The sequence below is a fragment of the Manihot esculenta genome, chromosome 11 (assembly GCF_001659605.2).
Source record: "Manihot esculenta cultivar AM560-2 chromosome 11, M.esculenta_v8, whole genome shotgun sequence".
NCBI classification, from domain to species: Eukaryota; Viridiplantae; Streptophyta; class Magnoliopsida; order Malpighiales; family Euphorbiaceae; genus Manihot; species Manihot esculenta.
In genome coordinates, this window is record NC_035171.2 from 29,014,157 (window position 1) to 29,039,457 (window position 25,301).

The 25,301-nt window shown below is 30.9% G+C and overlaps 3 protein-coding genes across 4 annotated transcripts; 2 read left to right on the top strand and 1 right to left on the bottom strand.

The window, feature by feature from the left end:
- Positions 1–2,555: 2,555 nt before the first annotated feature.
- LOC110625952 (TBC1 domain family member 22B) lies at positions 2,556–9,283 on the top strand. The gene is made up of 10 exons (XM_021771663.2): positions 2,556–2,746; positions 3,814–3,970; positions 4,063–4,246; positions 5,412–5,482; positions 6,164–6,301; positions 6,383–6,474; positions 7,391–7,662; positions 8,120–8,205; positions 8,360–8,461; positions 8,860–9,283. The coding sequence occupies exons 1-10, from the start codon at positions 2,676–2,678 to the stop codon at positions 9,019–9,021; spliced, it is 1,335 nt and encodes a 444-aa protein (XP_021627355.1). The 5' UTR covers positions 2,556–2,675; the 3' UTR covers positions 9,022–9,283.
- Positions 8,411–12,229, bottom strand: LOC110625895 (protein THYLAKOID ASSEMBLY 8-like, chloroplastic). 2 transcript variants are annotated; one of them, XR_006352609.1, is made up of 4 exons: positions 11,814–12,229; positions 11,300–11,689; positions 10,193–10,431; positions 8,411–8,542 (listed from the first exon to the last, which is right to left on the bottom strand). XR_006352609.1 is itself a non-coding variant. In XM_021771583.2 (3 exons), exons 1-3 carry the CDS (start codon positions 12,126–12,128, stop codon positions 10,402–10,404), a joined length of 735 nt encoding a protein of 244 aa, XP_021627275.1. In that variant the 5' UTR covers positions 12,129–12,229; the 3' UTR covers positions 10,068–10,401. The 2 variants fall into 2 exon arrangements, 1 of the variants encoding a protein (XP_021627275.1); XM_021771583.2 differs by lacking the exon at positions 8,411–8,542 and having other exon boundaries at positions 10,068–10,431.
- Positions 12,230–12,845: 616 nt separating this feature from the next.
- LOC110626462 (GPI ethanolamine phosphate transferase 3) lies at positions 12,846–22,648 on the top strand. The gene is given in 21 exon segments (XM_021772376.2): positions 12,846–13,230; positions 13,314–13,348; positions 13,447–13,568; positions 13,914–14,003; positions 14,162–14,281; positions 14,387–14,470; positions 14,954–15,031; positions 16,075–16,200; positions 16,323–16,412; positions 16,883–16,918; positions 17,014–17,069; positions 17,692–17,839; positions 19,297–19,738; positions 19,843–19,934; positions 20,036–20,585; positions 20,793–20,928; positions 21,097–21,138; positions 21,311–21,476; positions 21,700–21,783; positions 22,240–22,341; positions 22,343–22,648. Coding segments are annotated over 21 exon segments (2,937 nt in total). The 5' UTR covers positions 12,846–12,937; the 3' UTR covers positions 22,388–22,648.
- Positions 22,649–25,301: the final 2,653 nt, after the last annotated feature.

A 25,301-nucleotide genomic window follows, 5' to 3' on the forward strand; every position in this document is an offset into this window, starting at 1 on the left:
TGTTTAAATATTTTGGGATGAAAAATTAATTATAAGATGAATTTATATATAAATAATGAAAATCTTATACCATCATTATCTCAAATAGATAAAATATGAGTTATTTAAGAGGAGTAGTTATATCATCACTATCCAAAATAATTCAACTAAGAAAAAATAAATTTTGTATTGCTATAAAATCAAAAAAAATATTCCTTATAAACTAATCTTAATACATATATATGGTGATTTTTTTTAAAATTAAAATTAAAATTTCATCAACTAAATAGTGATATAATTTCAAATAGAAAGTTAATTATATATAATAAATTCTCTAGTCAAAATATGAACAGTTAAAGTGGTATGACGATAAACACATTTAATAGAAATATCAGTTGTAGTATCTAATAAAAATTTACAATTATTTAAATCAAATATTTAAAAGTGGAGACTTAATAGTTTGAATCACTCACAAACAGTTCATAAAAATGCAGTAATTAAAAAGTAAAAATTCCGTCGCAAAAAGTAAACAGTGACGGAGAGGTAAAACTTCAACAATTACCGGCGTACTATTACCTTCCGAAAAATCAAAAACACCACGTTGAAATATACTCTCAGAGTTTTTCACAACAAAACCGTAGCCAATAAAATATTGAATTTGAAACAAAACCCAATCAACTTGACAAAATCAATTGAAATTGTCTAAATTTGAAGATGATTCACGAATTTGAAGAGAAATGATTTCAAAATCACGAGTAGAGTTAGAATAATAAAGCAGTAGTGGTATTTCCATACAAAATACCAGCATATTGAGCAGCTTTCCAATCCAAAATATGATACATAATGTTTTCTATAAGCTGATATTACATTTATGTTATTTTTTTTAAGAATTAGAATTGGAAATATTATTATTTTTTTAATTATATTTATTTTAAATTTCATTAACATATAAATAATAAATTAGAAATCAATTGAGTTAATTCCATATTTAATTTTTATATATGATATTATAATTTTAATATTTTATTATAAAATTATATTATATTCACGAATTTAATATAATAAAGATTAGTTTAAAATTAATACTAATAATATTAATAATAATAATATATAATATATAAAAATTAATAAAAATATATAAAAAATCATGATATGCCAACGAGTTAAATAATGTTATATTAAGCGATCGAAGCCAATAATATTATAGTAAGCTATTAAAAAATTTCAAACTAAGTTCATACTGCCACTAAAAAGATCACACTTACATGTAAGTTTAACCAAATTTAAATTTGTTAATTTTTAAATTCTTTAATTACTTAGTATAATATTATTGGTTGATATAGCATCTCACAACCCATGAAATGATAATCCTGATGTATCCAATAATTTGTTGATGGATTTTAACTCTCTATCCTTGCCATGTCATCCTTATTACTCATTTTTCCATAAAATGATTTTATTAGAGATTTTATGACTAATTGATAACAAAAATTTATTGAATCGTGTCTATTAATAATAATTTTATATAAAAATTCGATGGAAATAATGAGTTTTGATGTAATATTTAATGTTACAGTGTTTAAATTTTTCTTTTTTATAAATGAGACCGTATAGACTTTTATCATATAAAATAAATTATATTTTATAATAATAACTCATAATTTATTTAAATTAAAAATAGTCGTTAAAATTATTGCAGGAAATAATTTCACGTGAAAATTAAAATTAGTCTTTGAGATATCTTTTATAGGAGAGTGTAATGTGTGAACTAGAGGCGGATTCCCTCAAGTGAAACCATGGATTACCCAGAAATTTTTAAAAAATATTTTAAGTTTATTTTGAAATTTAGAAAAAATTAGTCCTTTTGAAATTTCGGAAAAAAATTCTCTAAAATTTAAAAAGTTAATATCCTTTATTTTGGAGAAAAAATTAGGGATACATTATTAGCCTTTAAAAGTTGTAAATATATTAAACCTCTGATTTTTAATTTTTAATAAAATTCACAACAAAATATTGTTATTTTTTATTTTTATTTTTATTTTTATTTTAAACATAAATTATAACTTAAGTTTTTAAATTTTATAACACTACTATTATTAAAATACTATATAATTAATTTATTATTTTTTATCAAATTTTTTTATTTAAAATTGTAGTCTCTATTTTTTGTAATAACTTTATTTTTTTTATATAAAATTTAAATTTTTTTTTATTTTTAAAAATATATATAATTTTTCTAAGACTGATGAAAATTTTAATATTTACGATTAATTTATATTTATATTAAAAATTTTAAATTTTAGATAATAGAATAAAAAATATTTAATTAAAAAATTAACAATAAAATATAATATTATTTTTGATAAATTTTATTCAACTAATAAAATAATATATTGAGTTAAACTTTTTGTTTAATGGTTTTTTAAAATGAATTCCTCAATAATAAGAAAATATATTTTTATTTATTTACACCGTTAATAAAAATAAATGTTATGTTTAGTAATTTCAAAAATATATACTACTATTTTTCATGTTTTTAACATTGAAAAAAAGAAAAAATAGAATGAGAAAAACGTTAAAATTTATCCTTATTTGAGCTCTTAATTCCCGGCTGATCAAGGAAAGTGAACGGAGCAAATACAAAAGAAAGAGCATGCTCTTCCCCGTTGCAGCAACAGAGCACGAATACGAAGGCTATGAAGAACGGCGATAACAGTAGTTCAAGTCTCGATTCAAGATTCAACCAGACCCTCAAAAATGTTCAAGAGTAAGTATAGAATTCCATTTCCTTTCAATTCTCATTTCTCAATTCTCCATCATTGTTTAGTTCTGGTGTTTTTATTTTGGTTTTTGGCTTTGAAATCCATTTGAAAAAGCTTTAAGTCTCTCAAAATTCCATTCTAGTTCCAGAAATTGAGTTGTTGAACATGCTGATTCTTAGTTTCTGGGAGAATGATTTCATTTTATGCCGTATCGTAAGAGTTTAAGTTCCCAAGGAGGCAAGGATTCCCATTCACCTGTATTAGCTTTAACTGGTTCTATGTGACTCTTAAATTTGAGGATACATTTGTGAAAAAAGCTTCAGATCTCTTAATTTTACTTTTAAGAATTCCTTGGATATGAAATTCCTCTAGTGGTTTTGAAATTGGTAACTCCTGTCAATTGTAGCATTAGAATCTCAAGAATTAAATATGACGGATGATAATATTGATATGTATTTTGTTTTTTTTTGTTTTTTCGGTGATAAGCTTGATGAAATTCACATCTGAAAAATGAAATACTGTGCTTTGGTTTTAATAATCAATGCAAACATAGGAGCAAGATATTTAAGCTCTATGCACAAAAATGTCGTCTTTTTTTAATTTAATGCTTACACATGATGTGGAAGGCCCTGAGCACATTGATATGCATTTATGCAGAGAATGATCCTGGAATATCTATGTAATTTTAACATTAGCCTGATAAAAGTGTATTATCTGTTACTTATGCTTATTTAAAAAAATTTCTGAAGGAGATTTTCCCTTTTGTTTATAGTATTAAGACTCTGGACAAAACGATAATGATGCTCTCCCTCCCTCCCTCCCTCCCTCCCTCCCATTATGTGTGTACGAATGCATGTATGTATTATACTGCCTACAAGTTTGTCTGGTGATTATGTGCTTGAATACTATTATCTTTATTAGTTCTAATAAAGTTGCTTGATCTTGAAATTCATATGATTTGGTGATTTTCTTATCATATCTGTTGCTGCTGGCTATGGAATTTAGATTTTGTATTATTTTGTCTTCAAAGTAACTTAGACCTTTTCTTTTCAAAATTTTTATTGCAATCAAGGTTGCTTAAAGGTCGCAGTATTCCTGGTAAAATATTACTGACCAGGAGAACAGATCCACCGGAAGATCCAGGCTTACGAGACCCTTCTCCTAGTTCCGGAAGGAGCTTCTCAGAAAATGATGCTGGCACAAGTGATCGAGTGGACATGTCAAGGGAGGTAATATAACACTCAAGTTTTCAATTGCTGTGCTCTTCTAGCATTCCTAATGTGCTGTCTATTGATTAATGAGAATCTTATTTCTAATATAGGCTGAAGCCTGGAGTTCAAGTAAGATAAATAATAATGCAACGGCAAACAAGTTCAAACCTACATACTCCAATACTGAGCCTATGTCCAAAGACGTTCAGAAGTTCCCCATGGGGTCTAGAGCCACAGATTCTGCCAGAGTTTTGAAGTTCACTAAAGAGCTATCTGCTACAACAGTTATATTAGGTACATTGATATACTTTTGCCTTCTTGTTTTCTTAGAAAAATTAAGTCATTTACTTTTTGGGTAATATGTTATTGATAAAAAGTTAGAATATATATGTAAGGATGCATAGTCCTAAGAAAATTTTTTTTCCTTTATTAAGATAAGTGTTGCCACACTCACGTAGCATGAAAAGTACATAATCTTTAACTTCACTATGGAAAACCAGTTGGTCTGTCATATTAAACAACAATTTATATTATCACAATGACATGCAAAGGAACATGAACCTAATGAGGTGATGACTGAACTAGATGATGATGTCTAATTAGATGAAGGATCACACAAGGGAAGGTGCAACTTGAAGTGTATACAATGATTGGAAGCTGTAGATAGCAGTTAGCACCATCTGGGGATGATGGAATTATCTAGGATGCTTCAATGTTCTTTGGTTGGAGAAGGCTAAAAAGACATGAGAAATGGCAGCTAGAGAAGTGGGATTCTGGAGAATAAAATGTGGAAAAGGCAACCATAAAAAAGAGACCCTTTCATATTGGTAACAACATGATAATGGCCATTAATGTTATGGTCATTTCCCTTGCAATTGTTTTTTTTTTCCTTTCTGCCATTATATATAGCACATAATGGGTATGGGGTTCATAATTTTTAATTATTTTATGCCACGGTGCAAATCTAGGATACTCCAACCTTTACTGAATTGTTGCTTGTGGCATGCTGTGTGAAATTGAGTAATTAGGTTGGCATGCTTATTGATATGCCATTGTTGTGCTTCTTCATTCACATCTTCGTGTAGTTGGATATCCTTGGTGTACTTTGTCCTATCTATTGTGCACAAATGTGTGGTTTATGTGGCATTCATAATTCTATATTTATTGAGTGGTGGCACCCTCCATTTCCCCCCTTCTCATTATTCATTTATATGAATGTTCATCAACTATGTTTTGGGTTATGCTATAATTTATTGACTTACGTAGTTTAGATTTCTATTTACAATTAATTTACTGTGGTTATTTCTTGATAATGGCTTGCAACATCATGCACTTTGGTTTTTGGGATTTAGATTTATTTTTCTGTGCACCTGGTCTTAATTTTCTTTTAATATAGATACTAATTGCATTTCATGTGCAACAATGTTACAAATTTTTTCTTTTGAAATTCATTGTACAGAGAGATTGCGTGAGTTAGCTTGGAGTGGTGTACCACCATATATGCGGCCAGATGTTTGGAGGCTTGTTTTGGTAAGCTTCATGCAGCTATACATGTCCTTCCATTGAAATTCCCATTGATATTCCCCAATGAAATTAGTCTGAATTGTTATGAAATTGCTTTCATATGAAAACTTGATGTTCCATGTGTATAGTCTACAACCTCTTTTTGGTATTTTATATTGACATACACACTGACTCACGCACACAGAGCACTAAAAGGATAATTAGGCATTTATGTTATATGGTGGCCATGAATGAGAGCAAGAGAGAGAGAGAGAGAGAGAGCTCATTTTGTTATTTTATATTCACTCTCTTACACACACAGAGCATTGTGAAGGAAAGGATTAATGTCATTATGGTGGCCAAGAGAGAGAAAAATGATGCAAAAGCTAAAAGTTTGTTCACAATGGTATGACTTATTCTAACATTATGCAGAAGCTGACGGGTTGTCCACACGGTATAAATATAACCTAACTTTTATGTGTGGTTTCTGTTGTTTATTTGTCCTGCCAAACTGGGTCTTAGGAAGCTGTGAATCCAGTAAATTCCAGTGTCTACTTATTTTGTTGGTTTTATTTTCCTACTGATTGAAAGTTAGTGACTAGCATTTATGATGGATGATGACCCCTGGCTAGTGTGGGGCTTACTTAACCTAATATTGCTTCTTACGCTCTTAACTACCAGTTGCTTTTACATATGAACTGACAACAGGGATATGCACCATCTAATTCAGATAGAAGAGAGGGGGTATTGAGAAGAAAGCGGCTCGAGTATCTTGATTGTGTTGCTCAGTTTTATGACATTCCAGATACTGAACGTTCAGATGATGAGATTAACATGCTTCGCCAGGTATTTACTGCTTGAATGTGCACATAGGTTATTTTAATCCATGTTTTCAATTTTTGACGTTTGTATAACTCGCCTTGTTAGATTTCTGTTGACTGTCCAAGAACTGCACCTGATATCACTTTCTTCCTACAACATCAAGTTCAGAAATCCTTGGAGCGCATTCTTTATACATTGTATATTTTATTACCATCCTTCCCTTCTTTATTACAAAGGCTTTTGAAATGGAAATTTTTAATTTCTTTGCTAGGGAATTGTTTCATCATTCTTGTTTCTTGGTGATGAAGATTTGATTGGATATAAAAAGAACTCTCTCAACTTTAGGGGGTCTTGCAAATTGAACCCATGGTTTTACAGTGTCAAACACTAGACCCTAGTCTATAGTGATTTCATACTAACTCTTGCCAGATTTTCCTTTTGAAATTTCTCTTAATCCATTTTTTTAGATAAAATTGGTTTAGGATTTTCGTACAAATTGGTTAATATTGTTTTAGAAATATTGGAGAAAAGTTTTAGATTTAAGCTTAAATTTTTTTACTTGTAATTCATAGATCGTATAGTGTTGGATGTAAAAGTTGAACATTTAAACCTTTTTTTATGCCAGAGTGTCCTTTAGATTCCTTGATTTTAAGATATCATAGTGATAAAAAATGTGAATTCGGGAAAAAAATCTAGTTAGGTTTTTAGTTGTGATGCTTTATCAAATTCATACATTAGTTAATGTTGCATGTGAAAATTCAACATAAGAGCTTTTCCATTGATTAAGAGTGTCCTTTAGATGTCTTATTCTAAGATCTCATGGAAACTGAATGAGAATTTGAAAAAAGAAAATTATTAAGGCCTTTAATTGCAATGGTTTATGCCTTTCAGGGTGGACAGTATAATGTTTTAAAGCATTTTCTTAATTTATATTAACACCTAGAGGTCAGGGTGCTGGCTATTTTCTTTCTTGTCTTTTCTGACTGCCAAAACTAGCTCCGTATATCCACAACCAAAATGTTTATCACATTTTATATTTCTGGAGACAAATAGAGTGACCAAAGTATCTCTAGGCTGACAAATATGGTGTTATGTCTCTTGATTTCCTTCCAGGGCAATTCGTCATCCTGCAAGTGGATATGTTCAGGGAATTAATGATCTTGCTACACCCTTTCTGGTTGTTTTCTTGTCCGAATACTTAGAAGGAGACATTGATAACTGGTCCATGTATGATCTATCTCCAGATAAAATCTCTGACATAGAGGCTGATTGTTATTGGTGCCTATCAAAGTTACTTGATGGCATGCAAGACCACTACACTTTTGCTCAACCTGGAATACAAAGACTCGTGTTTAAGTTAAAGGAATTGGTTAGGCGGATTGATGGTAAACACTGATTCTTTCTCTTTCTTCAAGGAATAGTCTGCATTTTGAATCCATGACTCCCATTTCATATTACCCTTAGGTATATTAACTACCAGCTGCCAATCCTTGGTGGTGGTGAAATTCTTTATCTTCTATGCCAACCACCCGTTTTTTCCTTGGTTGAGGACCTTTAGAGTATATTTTTGATTTGTATGTTTGTAGGGAAGAAATCTTTGTAACTGCTATATGATGGCTTCTTTGTTTGTTTTCTTGGTTGCACTGGCATTATTTGGTTTGGTTGTTCCTCAAGACATGCATATTACTGCTACATTTGCCTTTTATGCACACAGTATTTTCAGAATGCCAACATTACCTCTTGGATTCACTTGGTTATTTTTAAGTTTATTTTATGCTTTCTAAGTTCAATAATGAAGCATGCATGTGCTATCTCAGAATTTGGTTTTTATAATTGTTCCAGAACCTGTTTCAAGGCACATGGAAGAGCAAGGGCTTGAATTTCTTCAATTTGCTTTTCGCTGGTTTAATTGTCTTTTAATACGTGAGGTTTGATTATCAACTCTGCTGCTAGTACTTGCAATTATTGCTTGTCGTACACTTCAATTTTCATGTTTGTTCACTAACCTGAACCTGTAAGGTTGAGTTCCAGTCATGCTTTTATTATTAAATTTTGAAGCAATTTTACATTCTTGTTTGTCAGATCCCTTTTCATCTTGTTACCCGCCTGTGGGATACATACCTTGCTGAAGGAGATGCATTACCAGATTTCCTTGTGTACATATACACCAGTTTTCTTTTGACGGTGAGAATCACAGTTACATCCTCTGCACTAACAGTTGCATGCTTGAAATACTCTATTTCTCTGCAATTATTTTTCTCCCTCCTGCAATGGTTGTGTTGTGAGAATGATGAAATATCTTTTTGCTGCTGTTTATTAGACGTATGAAAAGCTAAAACAAGCATGTTTAAAAACTTCAATAGTAAAGGCAAGAGTCAACGTTAGTTTGGATTTTGTGAATTCATAATAGGACTGCAATTGCTTTCCACTAACAAAAGTGGCAGCTTCGAATTCATTTCTAAAGACTTCCAGTTATTGCTACTGTGATTTTAGTATTTGGCCTGTTATGGAGATGGAATTTAGTTTCTGTGCATAAAGGTTATGCATCAAGCACTTAATAGTGTGCTGTGGCTTTTCTCCAGTGGTCAGATAAGCTTCAGAAACTTGATTTCCAAGAGATGGTGATGTTTCTTCAACACCTTCCAACTCACAACTGGACGGACCAAGAGCTGGAGATGGTACTTTCTAGAGCGTACATGTGGCACAGTATGTTCAACAGCTCCCCCAGCCATTTATCTTGCTAGTAGTTAGAGAGGAAGTAATATTCTCTACCCGTTAACAGCTTCAATTTGATTTCCCTTCCTGCAACTTTTTGTATTTATTTTTGAGGTTGCTCAAGGAAGTTGTCATCTGCAAATGTACGTTTTCTCAATGTGGTAGAGGTGATTGGCGAGTTCTGTTATACGAGTTGTTTTTGTGAAATATTTTTGTTTTCTCTAGCATTGTAACCATTGACCATTGAGTGAAGAAAGTAAAGAAAAAAGAAAAAGAATTTTTCTATAACAATTTCTTGAAGTTGATGAATGGGAGTCGAGACTTAAAGAGCATCGAGATATGGTACCAGTGCATTTTTTAATCCCTTATGGACTTCTGGCCTGGCATGTCAAACAAGCTTTTATTTGTATCTTTTGTGGGTTAAAATTATTCAATATTTGTGCTACTGCATTCTAGCAGGTTGGATTATAAATAGCAAAAATGTTAAATTTGCACATAAATTATATAGTGGAAATTAAGAATGGTTAAATTTCATCTTTCAATTTAAATTTATTCTCTATCATGAAAAAGCTAAAAAAACCAAATAAATTTAGTAAAGCATAACCCACTCTTCAATCTTAAATTTTTAAGAGTGATAGTCTTATTTGAAATGCGTGCTGATTGCACTCTCTTTTGTAATCTTTATAGATTATTTCACATGAACCTAAGGCAAGAAGCAGGTAAACCTTCCATTTCTTTCTTTTTTTATAGGTGGTGGTCAGCCAACCCTGTGATAGTTCTCTGTACGAGAATCAGGGTAGCATGACTCTGAATCGTAATTGACAATGGACGAAAGTGAGTATCCCTGGTTACTTTTCATTTGGCAAACCAACGGTTACCTATCCGCTATGAGGTGTGCAGTGCATGGTATAAATTGTTAAGAAGGTAACTTTGATATTGCAGTTAGAGCTGCTATTGAGAAAAATGTCAAAGTGGGTTCGAGGTGACTCTTGTTTGGTTTGATTAACCTTATCTATCATGTTATTGGGGGATCCTAATCAATGTAGAACTCCAAAAACTATTCTTGCCAAAGTAATTTAGGACCTAACATAATCATTCATTTCAAACGTATTTTGCCACCATAAGAACAATGGACTGTCACATTATCAAGACCTGTTTGTTTACATAAGAGAAACACAGTTATTCACAAAGTTTACGTACCACGAGCACACAAGTAAACGTGGTGCAAAAGCCAATTTGTCAAATGATTCTTTGTTGCCTCAACAACTCTCATGTGCATGTGCTCTTCTGCTAGGTGGCTTTGAGACGTCCAAATTAAAAATGCTTCATGAAAACTGAGAGCTTAGCAAAGTCCCTGACCACAGTAAATCAACCATGATATCTTGGCAACACAAGAATTGGTGAAGTCTTCAAACAAGTTTCAGCGTTTGCCTTTTTACCTGCCATTGTAATACCAGTCAAAGATGGATATATTTGCAGAAGAAAATTCAAAAGAACTGAATATCGTTTCCTATGATAGTCATAGTAGAGTGGCTCGTTATGAGGCGAAGCATGAACAAATTAATAACAAATACACAGTTTTATTATAAAAATGGATATAAAAATTAATAACAAATACACATTTTTGGTAATATTTTTTTTTCAAAAAATAAAAATGTAAACAAATTACTAATCATGACATATTAAATTAGAACACTGGATCATATTTTATTATAAATAAAATCATTTGACAACTATTTAATAAAAATGATAATAACTAAATAATTCAAGGTAACTGAAATCAAAATAAAATAAATTGATTTAATATATATATATTTTAAATACCCAAATCAAAATTTTTTTATCAAGAACAACCAAATGAAAATTATGAAGTATATCAAGAGCTTGCATTTTATTTTTTATTGATAATTTTGTGCTTATTAGTAAATTATGATATCATGCAAAGTTTATTATTTTAATTTTTAGTTTAAAAATTATATAAAGCAAAATCTCTCAATTCTGAACAAATGCTTAGTATGCAGATGTTGATACCACTCATGTTTGATAAGCTGCTATGGGTTTTTATTGTTTTACATGTGTACTTTTCAATATATAGAAATAGTTTAAACCATAAATGGAAAGGAAAAAAAGGGCAAGGATAAGGGAGCATTTGACTGTTCTTAGTATATTAATAATGCCTAGACTGCGTAGCTTGATTAACAAAGAGGCATAAGGTTTCATCCTGAAACTATCCCTTCGTGTAATGCATTCCTAAGAGCTTTAAATGCTAAGAAGGCAAAAGTCTTCAAATAGAAAAGGATGACTTACATGTTTTTTCTGCTCAACTTCTTCAAGGAATTTCTCAGGATAATCCATATATTCACCACATTCTTTCTTTATAGATGACACAAGCTCTTCTCTTCCAGCATCCTCAAGGTTCCTAATCAAGATTGTAAAGGTTAATTTATCTGGGGTACAACCTGAAGCCTTCATGTTGCCATATGTTTCCATTGCCTTATCAATCATATCCGCTCGTAGATAAGCCCCAATCATTTCAGTATATGTTCTTGTATCAGGCTTCAACCCTTCCTCTTCTACTTTAGAAAAGAATTCTTCAGCCACTTCAATCAATTTGTTCTTCCCCAACATTTGAATCATGCTTTGATACAATGATATATCTGGTTTATACCATACTTCCTTTTGCACAAACTCGAAAACCTAAAGCCTGACGGATTTCAGTTCAGAAAAGAACACACAATAAAGGAAGAAAGAACAAAAGAAACCCTCCAAAAATTAGATAAAAGATAAAAAATTTTTAGAAGAACAATGTTGCAGAGAGTACCTTGAGAGCCAAATCCAATTCATTTTGGTTTTGCAAGACATCAAGTGTATCTAGCAAGTCAGCTTTGAGGAGCCTGGAGAGTTTACTGTTGAAAACCTCTTCCAATCTGAGAGTGGATGATTTGGCCAATTTCAGGGATTGAATTGCTTGTATAGCTTCTGTTGATAATCTCTTTGACCTCCATAAGGGTTTCCTTGGCCCTCCCCTCAGGCTGCAGGTGATAATGGATGCCTGAAAGTGGAGTTTCTGGGGAATTTGGCAGATTTTCAGTGGAGGAAACTGGAATTTGAGAGAACCCATTAGAGTAGATTTCATGGCCGCGGTATAGAAGGCGGGCGAAAGGGCCAGAGTTGATAGGATACTGGAACTCTGGAGTCAAAACGACGATGTCAAAGCCACATGCATTTGATGTGAAAGGCGCTCCGCGTGCCTGCCTTTTATGGTTTGGGTAGGCCTTCCATGGTCCGATTCGAACTGTGAACTGGACCGGTCAATCGGCTCTAATTTTTAAACTGAACCGAAAATTTATATTACGAACAAATTGTGAGTTATTTTTATGAAAATTGGAAGCAGATCAAAATCAGCTGGTTCGAATGCAAAATCCGATTCTATTTCAGTTTGACTTTATATTTTTAAAATAAATTTTCTAATAAATTTATATGACTTAAAATTGATATATAATAAATTAATTATCAAATAATTAAATTTAAATTTATTTTTTTACTTTTAAAAAATCTTATTTATATTTAAATATAATATTATTTTATTTTTATATTTTATAAATTTTTATTGTTTTTATAATTTATTTATTTATTTAATGATATTTATTATTTATGTTTATTTTTATTTAATTTTATTTAAATTTTTTACTGAACCAAAATTGAATTAACTGTTTAATATTTAAATTTAATTGGAATTAAAATTAAGAAAAACTGTAATTAGAACCGTTTTAAAACTGAACCAGAACCTTTAAAACCTGAAACCATTTTCAAACTGTTAAAACCGGATCTGTTCCGATTTAATCAGCAAATCAATTCGAACCCTGGCCAGGCCCGTTTGGGCTATTTCTGACTTTCTGTAGCTGCCGAAAGCAGAGGAAGAAAATAGAAAAAAAGAAAAAAAAAATGGAGGGAAGGCGGAGAAGATGGTGTTATTGGGTGGTGACGGTGGTTCATGTGGTGGGTATACTGATATTCACTAGAGGGTTCTTGCTTACTCGAACTGAACTCCCCTATTACAGCCACTGCTCCGACGTTTCTCAGTCTCCTTGCTTCTCACCCACTAACAATGACTCTTTGTCTTCTTCTTCTTCTTCTTCTGATTCTAGTATTAATAGTAGCAATATCAATCAAGACCAGCACTGCTGGACCAAACCTGCTGTGGATCGCCTTGTCATCATTGTTCTTGATGCTCTCAGGTATTCGGGATTTCATTTTATTTTTTGATTTTTTTAGTTTGAATTAATTGAGGTGGAATTCTTTACTTATTTCTCGTTTTCAGGTTTGATTTTGTTGCTCCCAGTACATTTTTTCCAGGTTAATTCTAATTCCTAATCTTGTAAGCCTCTCCTAGCAGTTGATTTTGTTTTGATCGTATGATATTGATTGCACATGATTTTCATTTTATGATACAGAGAAGAAGCCATGGATGGACAAGCTCCCTGTTCTACAAAGATTAGCATTCAAACAAGGATCATCTGCCAGGATTTTCAAAGCTATTGCAGATCCCCCTACCACAAGTCTTCAACGTTTGAAAGTATATAAATAATTCTTTTTCCTCTCTTTTTGTCATTGGTGCCTCCTCCTCACAGCCTGATTGGAATCGGGGTTTCTATATGATTCGTGGAGAAACATTTTTTAGATGCTGTTGAGAAAACAGTTAGAAAAAGCCGTTTAGCTGATTTGGAGCTTGTCAAATTTAACTTAAAAACTGATATTTATTGGCCTCTAGCTAAAATTTTTAAGGATATTGTGCTTTTCTCAATAGCAGCTCAAATAGTATGTAGTAATGCCAAAATAGACTCTTACTACATGCCTGTGAATTTATTAGTTTCTACTAACAAGCAAGTTCCTCTGCTCTTTTATCCTTTCTGAATTTCAGGGCTTGACCACTGGTGGACTTCCAACATTTATTGATGTTGGGAACAGCTTTGGTGCACCTGCAATTGTGGAAGATAACTTCATACATCAGGTTTACCTATAATCCTCCCTGGAGATTTGGATCTATCCAACTCTTCTTCTGACAAGTCAAGTTCTTAGTTACTTAAATATTTTAATTTTGAACCTTTTTTTTTTGGCTATATCATCTTTTTTAGTTGTAATTTGATTCTCATTTCAAAATACTTGCAGTTGGTTATAAATGGGAAGCGAGTAGTGATGATGGGTGATGACACATGGGTTCAGCTGTTTCCTCATCATTTTAATAAATCTTATCCTTATCCGTCTTTTAATGTGAAAGATCTTCACACAGTATGCCATTTTAACATGTTATTGTATTTTCATTTTTATGTAGTTTTCATTTTTCTAATTTTTGTAATTGACACTATAAATTGTGGTGAAATTATAATGTTACAGGTAGACAATGGATGCATTGACCATCTATTTCCATCCCTTTATCAAGAAGATTGGGATGTGCTTATTGCACATTTTCTCGGTGTGGTAAGATATTGGTGTGTTATTAGTGCAAGTTTCTACATTTGTGTATTTGGTGCTAATAAATTGGTTCTGCAGATGGATGTTACAATTACTTTTTGATACATTATAAGCCCTTTCAGATACTCTACAACTATTTATCATTATGTGGGGTGACCAAACTGAATTTGGGATTAATCTCTGTTTGCATGCTTGTTTCTCAGGAACTAAAATAATAATAATTATGTTTGTAAATTTGTAAGACCAAATTTCTAATCTAGCCATTAAGTTGTTCTCCTACCTCCTTTTTTTTTTTACTTTTTATTTTCTTTCTTGTTTAATTATTTGTGGCAACATCTAGACTTAGTGCTTGAATAGATGCTGCTCTGGAATCAATGCTATTTCCATTCCAAAGAAAGTTCACCTAACTTTTTAGTGATTAATGCAAGAAACAATTATTTGCCCCTCCTTTTATAGGGAAACCTAATGCATCTGATCTATGTGATGCAGGATCATGCTGGGCATATATTTGGTGTTGATTCTGTGCAAATGATAGAAAAGTTGGAGCAGTACAACCTCTTACTAGAGGTAGTTTCTTGTTTGTTCAAATTGAAATCGCATCCAAGTGTGTAGCAGAAAGCATCTCTGATTTTTTTCCCCTCTAATTTCGTTGTATTGTGCACAATATGATAAATTATATAATAAAAATGCTACACTTGTTGCCTTCTAATATTTTTAGGTGCTTTTTTCTTTACTTTTAGGCATGTTTCAACAAAACCTACTGATTAGATAGCTTGTTTCATTTTTATTTCTAAAGAAAAAACAATTCTATTGGCTATTTTAGAATAAAGAATTTTGTACATGATACAAGAAAGAACTTTGAGAATTCTAAGCGGTCTTTGTCCAAATTGGTAAATTTTCAAGGATGAATTATGAGTAAAATATTTTATGATAATTTTTTTTGTATATCATTTGGAATTAGAAATGAACTTGATATATCCATTTTACCTGATTTTAGAGAAATAAACCAAAGCATTTGCTTGTTCCACCAAAGTCAAGTGTAATTTTTATTGCTAAAGCATAACGATTAAATTAAAATTTACCTAGTGTTTTTTCTGAATATGTTGGAGTGCTTGGAGATTTAGGTTTTGTAACTCAATTTCAGATACTAATTGCAACCCATGGCAATATGTCGTTTTGAGATTAGGGAGTATAGATGTAGATCATGACATTGTGAACCTAACATAAATTATGGAGAGATCAGACTACATATTGAAGAAAATAGCAAGATTACCCTGGTTAAATGACTAGACCTTTTCTGGTGTATTTTGGATATGCTCGAATCATGAAAATTTTGACTCGTGAATAAGTGCTGAAAATTGAGTGTTGCCATTTAAGGAGCTTAGAAGAGTGAAATAGAAAGAATTTTATCAGATTATTAGAGGCACCACATACCATCCATATTGTAGTGCCTGAGAGTGAATCCATTTCACATTTGATATTCTTAGCAGGCAGCTGTAGAACTGCATGCCTGATTCTGCAATGAAGTGGGTGCTCCAGCTGTGACATGCTGATTTTCAAATCTCTGCTCTATAATTATATTTTGAATTTGACCACATATTTTGCTTCAGAAAGTAATCAAAGTGCTGGAGAGTCAGTCTGGTCCGGGTGGCATACATGAAAATACTCTCCTCATTGTTATGGGTGACCATGGACAAACCCTAAATGGTGATCATGGTGGAGGGAGTGCTGAAGAGGTATGTTGTGCGCCTTTTCCTGTACAAACTCAATTTGGTTTACTTCTCCTTTAAATAGCTTTCTTATAATTTATTATTATTATTATTTTTCACGTGTTGGACACTTGCATAACATTTTGCAGGTGGAAACATCAATTTTTGCCATGAGTTTTAAGCAGCCCCCAGTTTCCATTCCACCTGAACTTGACACTTCTTCTTGTGAACAAGATTTGGTATTGTTGCTGTCTTAACTCCTAAGTGCGCAGACATACTAGTAGCTTTAAGATATCTATGATCTCCCACTTTCATTTTATTGCTTATCGCGCATATCTTCTTTTCCCCTATAATCAAGTGCTATTTTTGTCCTTGTTTTTATTGCTTTCTTTACCATGTTACTTCAATATATATATATATATATATATATATATATACTGTATGATAAGGGAAAGGAGAATGAGGCATAGGAAATTGATGACAAACGAGAATGTGATTTTGCATTCCAAATACATGTTATCTGCTGCATCCTCAGACAGAATCTGATTATTTTGATGGATGCTCTTATTTAGTTATCCCTTTTAACATTCAAGAGAAGAAAACTGCATTATTGGTTGGCAGATGAAATGAATCACGTTAACTCCTTTTAAGCCATTGCTTTAGTTAATTCTTCTTCAAATGGAATTGCCTTTCCATATTCTTATTTCAGGATGGGAGGAAAATGTGTACGAGCTCTATTCAACAGGTGAGGTTTCTATTTTTGGACTGGGATTCACTTATGATTTCACTCAAATCATGCACCTCTTATAAAAAGGTACTTATTCAAGTAACTCTTTGCAGCTTGATTTTGCAGTAACAGTGTCAGCTTTACTTGGTGTCTCCTTTCCTTTTGGAAGGTGCCGTGTAAGCATCCTTGAATTCTAACTTCAATTTCACTTTCATATAATCTTCTGTGTACGTGATGATTTTAGAATTTGTATTCTAATTTGTCAATCTGTCCTTCCTATTATTATGTGGCAAAGTCACTGGTGTTGGCAGATTATATAAATGTACATATGAAGTTGATCTCCTTTAGGTCAGTTATGCACAAAAACTTTATTGGGGCTGGCATGTATTTTTTATTTTGTCTTCATACTATAAATACCAATCAATTAATACAGAGACTAGTTCTAATCATTTGCTTTTTATTTTATCTATTGTATCTGAAATGCCAGAAAACTGGATGTGCCAAACATGGTTTTTTGTGCAATTTGTACGCTGTGGATCCTTTAGTAACATTAAGGAACTGTTCTCCTATGTTCATATGTCTATGGTTGAAAAACTCAAAATTTCCCATTTTCTTCAGTAATATGCCTTTCATTTTGTTCTTGTAAAGGTACTTATGCCAATTCTATTGGGTTTGCACCCTTTAGGTGTCGTGTGCTTTTATTCCACTGTATTGTTGTATTGCTTGCTTGTTGTTGCAACTGTTGCATCAGGATTGATTCTCATCAGGTTGTTTTCTCCCACTCTTTTCAGCATTGGGCGTGTTAACCCTGAGCTATATGCTTTAGGTGCCAGTAAATGGAATTTGGAGGACACTGGAGCGGGAGATTGCAAAAATCAGGCAAAATTGCAAGAATGGGTACAAAATTATGTAAATGTACTTTGCATCAATGCTTGGCAGGTATATTTCCTTCACTGCTTTTGAGTCTTAAATACACGTTTGAGTCAAATCATACACGATAAGTCTAGGCTGATAGAAATGGAAAGTTGGAATAAGCATTTTGATACTCTCAAGTCATAGGAATTGAAAATAATAGAAATTTTTCCTCCCATGGTCTAATCGACTCTCAAGGTGAGATTTCATTTCTTTGTACCTAAGTCACTATTCCTTGACTTCTATTTTTTGCTTTGTGGAAAGAAAATTTGTGGCATGAAAAACCATGGCCTTCCTCTCAGCCTCATCACTTGTGGTGCTGGCATTTAGACATATTCCCGATTCAGGAACACAAGTCTCCAGTTTGCTCAATGAGATCTTGAACCTAAAACGAGCTAGGGGACAGTTTGAAGCCCAGCTTTTGACCTGCCACTTCTGGTTCGAGCCCCAGTTTGAAACAGTTCAATTGATGGTTTAGAACCAGACGGTTCAAGATGGTTTGAAAGGCAGTTTGGCATTAAAAAGATGAAATAAATGAGTAAAACACTAGCAATAAATAAAATCTTTTAACTAAAATAAAACAAAGAATTAAATAACTTCTTTTTAAAATTATATTGCATTGTATTAAATTAAGAAAATTAAATGAAATAAAATTAAATTAATGAAATTAATTAGTTTAATAGAATAAATTAAACTAGCAAAAGGAGAGTAAATTAGTCTAAAAGAAAAGGACTTGAACTTAGTTTTTTAAAATAAGTGCTTACTGCTTACATATCTTCTCAGGGTTTAGTGGAATCAAAACCCACAAAGTTCACTTACTTTTTACTTGCATAACTAATAACCCCCTTTACCTTAATTGTCTTCGCAATTGCATGGTTTTGTTACTGATAATACATTTTAGAAGTCTTCTTTTTTTAAACTTGAGCCGGTAGTTTGATTCTGTTTGTAATGTGGTTTGATTCAGTTCGGAACTGCCAGTCCCAGTTTTGAAAATCTTTACCTGAACCAAAGGGGATACATGGTATCAGTCTGTTTCGACCGGTTCTGGTCTGGTTTTCACTGGTCTGGTTCCAGTTCAAAACTGGACTCTGGGGTGGACACCCCAAACATTTTAATTAATTTTCTATGTGGATGTAGACGATGCTGAAGTTGCTACTTTTTCTATACAGTTGATACCACAGTTTCCCTTTTTTTTTTCTTTTTTAATTTTTATTATTTGTTATTTTCTTGTGGTTTGAGAGAGAGACAGGGAGGGAGGGGGGGAATGGTAAGATTTAAACCCAGCCCCCAGATTCATTGGAATGTAAATAAGCTCAAGGTGCTAATGTGAAATCTCTGAGAAATGCATGATACATTTTGTAAAATTGACAGTAAGTTTAGTATGTCTTTCTTGCATTTAGCAGGCTGTAAGTTCTTTTTTTAAGGCACTATTGCTTCCAGTTACTGTCCCTCATTTTCTGATGTTCTGTACTCTTCTTCTGCAGGTGAAAAGATACATTGATGTTTATTCAGCTTCATCAATGATTGGCTTTTCCTCTGAGGACTTGCTACACATATCAGATATTTATAATCAGGCAGAGGGGAATTGGTCAAACACTAAGAATTTTTTATTATATGAAAATGAACAAGGCCACTCCTTATTGCCTGCTCTTAGAAGGCAAATTGATGCTTATTCTAATTTTCTATCAAATGTGTCAGAGCTGGCACGGTCCAAATGGACTGAGTTCAATTTGAGGATGATGGGCATTGGTCTTGCAATTATGTTAATGTCAGTTTTCATCATATTTCTTGCTATTTGGCAGTCTAATAGGCCACAGATTGCTTTTCCTCTTCCTTCAGGAGATTCTAGGATTTCCTTTGATGTGATATTTGCATTCTTTATAGTGGCAATACGTGCATGCAGCTTGTTTTCAAATAGTTACATTTGTAAGTTTTGGCCTCTAATGCTTCCAAGATATTTTCCATTTTTCCTCTCTTTTCCCCTTACTTTTGCTGACATTCCATTTTTTCCTCCTAAACCTTGAGCTCAGTGGAGGAAGGAAAAGTGGCAATTTTTCTGTTGGCCACAACTGGCATTGTCAAGTTACAATGTTCAATTATGAAGAAGAAGATGCTACCTGAAGTATGTAATATTAACCTTGAAGTTTGATTATCATGAGTTGATCATAAAATATATATTTGATTATTTAAGGGCTGCTGACATTTTTAAGGGATTTTTTGCAGGCAGTTGTATTTCTTCTGTTGGTTTCTGTTCTCAGATTTACCATTGAAATAGGGCTGTCAAAGCAGGCTGCCACTTCCTTATTTCTGAATGTATCTTCCTCATGGATGCTTCGGTTTGCCCCAGACCATCCATTGTGGACATACATGTCTGAATCTGGGCCAATTCTTGCTCTAATCTTATTAGCATGGTTACTGTACAGAACCATTTCTAGTATATATTGTCAGGGGATTTGGAAGTATGTTATCATGGGAACTATTTCAAGTTATATACTCATAGCAGTGCATTGGGGATCTGAAAGTAGCATATCAAGTGTGTCTTCATTGCTTCAAGGAGTTGGAAGAAGTTACATCCCCAGAATGGTGTATACTGTTGGTCTGGGCCAACTATTTTTAATGGCTTTTGGTCAACTTTTTTCTAAAGAAAAAGCTTTAGATGAAAAATGGAGTTTAATAATGAAAACCACTGCCATGTTATCTGCTTGGAGTTCAACAATCATTATTCTGTCAGGACAACAAGGTTCTTTGATTGCTTTAGCATCTGTAATTGGAGGTACTTTCTCTGGTAGAGCTTTAGTCTTTAATTATATTGCATCATGAGCTCTAATTTTGAAAATTATTCTTACTAGTAGCATGGCGTTTTATTTTTAATATTTCTTTTAAGTTAAATCCCCCTTCTCTGATATTTTGGTTGGTATATTTCATTAGCACTGGCCTATTATAAAGGATTATGTATATGTATAAAAGCCTCTCTTTGCAGGGTATTGCATATTGAGGCTGGACAGTATGGAAGAGGATGCCATCAGTGGGACTGTGAGAAAGTTGAACTTCAATCCCCTTGCTGTAACACAATGGAACCTTTTAGCAGTGTGTCTATTTTTTGCCACGGGTCACTGGTTAGTTAAGATGCTTGTTGTTTGATTTTTGTTATGTTTCTAGTCTATTTTTGTGTATGATGAGCCTGTATATACTCTGCTTTGTCTTGGGTTTAGTTCATCATTTCTCACAATCAACATCTTTATTAATCCATGCATCTATATTTCATAATCTTCTACAATTTTCAGGTGCGCTTTTGATGGCCTTCGCTATGGGGCTGCTTTTGTTGGGTGAGTCTCGTGCAATGTCAATGTGCAAGTATGCACTTGTTTAACAACATTCATGATTTTTTTTTTTTCTTCTTTTTGGTAACCCCTTATGGATGATTTAATGAGATTACTATTAAATAGTTCTAATACTTGTTACCAGTTGATAAATATTTGGAGTCTGTTATGTTTTCAGGTTTGATGAGTTCGTCCTTGTTCGTCAAGCGATCCTTCTCACAGTTGAATCATTTGGCTTTTCTCATATTCTTCCTATTTTGGGGCTTCCATTTCTTGCTGTGTGCCGGTATTCACCGGGTCAGACCAACCATGGGAAGAGTTCTATTTTCTCACTGCTATATCCGGTGAGCTTGTTATCTGGAATTTTCAACTTCTTCCTTCCTAATATTCTTGTTTATTTCATTTTGTTGTGTTCTAAAATTGTTTATCCACATTCTTTCCTGAGAGTTTTTGTTTATGATTCTCCTTGATAGTGTCTAAACGAAAGTTTGTTAACGTTTAATCACACAAATGATTGATTTGTTTATCTAGCCATCTTCACAGGCTAATGGATCTTCTATGTTTCAGATGTATATGATGTTTGGACTCATCACCACCACCACTGTCATCGCCACTCTAATGTGCGTCACCATTCAAAGGCGGCATCTAATGGTAATGACTTCCATTTGATAAAAAGTGTAATTAAAATGATCTTGCAATCTTAATATAAGATAGCATGGACTACAAATGCATTGACATATACCAACAAAACTTAAAATGTTACTTAATTTCATTGTTAACAATCAATAACTTAACGATAGTAATCGTATACACTAGAAATTTTGAATTTGAATCTCACCTTGTATTTTTTATACGCAAAGAATATTCTTTTTTGAATTTAAATTGGTTTAAGAAGCTATAGAAGATTTATGATACCTAGTGATTGAGATTGAAAGGTCATTTTAATTTCACTCCTTAAAGAATTCAGATGTATCATAGGACGTTTTTAAAATTTAAGGTGCCAAAGGTTATTGTGGTGAAATTTAGAAGTGAAAATATGTATTCTATCTCTCATATATAATTAGCAGCAACTGTGATTTGCTTACTTATCTGCCTTTTTGCATGTAGGTATGGGGATTGTTCGCACCAAAATTTGTTTTTGATGTGGTGGGTCTTATCCTCACAGATTTGATAATTTGCTTGGCTTTGATATTCTATTCTGGTAAAGGGGAAGATAGAAGATGATGCACAGCAGAATCAGGCTGCTGAAAAATGAATACTCTTGAGATCTTCACTCAGAAACTTTTACTGTTGATGCCTGTGAAAATGATTTCAAGATCTTCTCTTTGATTTTGTTTTATTTTATTTTATCATTTTATGTTTGTGGGACTGCTATGAAAAACTGAGAGAAGAATTTCACAATTTTGAAGAAAAGGAAAAAAAAAAAAAAAAGGATTGGGTTACATGTGTTTAGTCTCAAACAATTGTTATTTTTTACGTAAAATTATAGATCATATGATTTTAAAATTTGTTGTAATTTTTTTATTATTTAAAAGATATTTTTTAAGTTTATATTTAATAATTATTTAAATATAAAATAAATAATTAAAATCAAGAATTTAATTTATAAATATTTGCTAGAAATACTTTACTGACTCTTAAAATTTAATTTCAATTTAATGAATTTAGAGATATATATATTCATAAATAAAAAATAAAAGTGACATTTATAATTTTTTTTCTTAAAATAGTCGTTTACATTTGATTTTTAAAATTTTCATTAGTTTTTTATAAATTTTTTGAGAGTAATTATTATAAATTTGTCTACACTAGCTAGTCATGACCACAATAATAAGAAGTATATAATAATTACAAAACCTTATTTATTTATATTTTAATTTCATATAAACTCACATCTAAATAATAAATTTCTACTTGTATATTTATAAATTTCAATAAAGAGCGATTCAGTTGCTTGTTTTTTTTTTCCTGCTTATATTATTAATAAAATTTCTATATATAAAATAATCTCAAATAAAAACTAGAGCTTTATCCAATGCAAAATTTAAATATTTTTGTTGTCCTACAAAAATAATCTTACTAATATTTTCATATAAATTAAAATTTTAATATATAATTAAAAAAAAAAATTTGTTTCATATTTCTTAATATACGTTTTTCTCCTATTGCTCCATCAAAAAATTAAATAATTTATGGTATTAAAATTTTATTTAAATTAATGGGTTTTAGTTTCTCAATACATATTAAATATAAATTAATTTTTGTTCACTTTTTTTTTTGTAATTAATTCAAAATATTATTTATTTTTCTTTTTCATAATATAATTAACATATCAATTGATTAATGAACACTATTTAATTTTATTATATTTTAATATAATCTCTCCTTAATCATTATTTGGTATTTAATTTAAATTATATATTATTAATAATAATTTTGTTATTTTAATAAAACTTAAAATGAATAAAAATTATAGGAGGAGGAATTTTTTTAAAAATAAAAAAGCCTATAATTTAAAATAAATGAAAAATAAAATAAAAGTAACTTTATCTTTTCAGCTTATTAATTAAGATTGTGATGTGATTAATTAATAAATTGAAGCAATGTGTGAAGAATAACAAATGTCAAAATCAGATTAAGGAATGATCAACTCAGCGTTTCAACTAGGAAAGCTCACAATAATTTATAAATTAATAAAATAATTAATTAACAGAGATAAATAACAAATTTTGCACCGTTGATGGTGGGGTGGGATTAAAATGGTTAATTTAATAATTTAATTTTAATATAATTGATGCTGCTAATAAATTTATAAAATAACAAGAAATACCAAATTTAGTAGATAAATTAGTTTCAACTCGTATTCTATTCAAATTAAAAAAATTGGTTGAATTGAAATAATTTAAAATTTTAATTTAATTTTTTATTTATTTCCATTTAATTTGGATTTTAATTTCAAAAATTTCAGTTATTTCGGTTCAGTTTAATTTTAATTAAAAAAAATTAAAAAATTCGAATCGAATCAACTAGTAATAATAGTATATTATTTTCAATAACATAGTGAGATTAGATCATATTAAAATTAAAATATTTCAATTAAATTTTAAAATATTAAAAATAAAGTATAAAAAATAAAAAATTATTAAAAATTTAAACCGATCAAATTGAACTGAATTAAATTAAATCAAATTAATTTTATTCGATTCAATTTTTTATAAAAATTGATTGGATTTAATTTTTATAAATACACAATTTTAATTTTTAATTTATTCGATTCAATTCAATTTTAAACTGAATCGACTAAATGTTAATCCATATCTAAAATCTCTAACTTTTGCATATCCAAAATAAATTTAAAGAAAATATGAAATACTCCAGGAACGAACGATTTTTTTAAATAGTTTATTAATAATTTTATTCTGATAAAATTTAAATTTTGTGATTGTGGTCAGATTTTGATAAAAAAAAAAAAGGCCTGAGTCTCAGTAAAATTTTTAGTCTGCTTTTTAACTTGAGTTGAATGTAAAGAGATCTATTAGGTTTTTAGAATTTTTAATAATTTCCAAGTATTAATAATAAAATATTAAAATTAATGGGTGGTTATAAGTCCTGTCAAGATCATGCTCTTCATTATCAAGAATCACGTCACGCTCTTACCAATTTTCTTTCTTTACATTATTCAAATGTTGTATAAGATCGTTAAAAATTATATATCCAAAATTCTGTCATTAATTAAATTTCAATTTTAAAAATTTAGTTTAACAATAAATATATTTCTTATTTTTTAAATAAATTAATTTTCAGTTTCCTTCATCACAATATGGCTATACAAAATTAATTTCCTTATATATATTTATTGAAATGTTTTTAAATAAATGAAATTTGTGTTTGCAAATTTAACTGAAAGAAATTAAGAAAATTGAATCTTATATTTTTAAATTTTTCAAAAATAAAAGGTTTAATCCATATATTTTAATTTTATCAAAATAAAAATAAAAGGTAATGTTTTAACTGTTGAATTTTTAAAATAGAAACGTGTATATGTTAATTTTGATGTACTGAATCTAGAAGTAATTTTTCTATTTAATAATATTAATTATTACAAAGTTATTAGATTTTAATTTTAAATTTCAATTAAAATAAAATATATAATAGCAAACATAAAATAA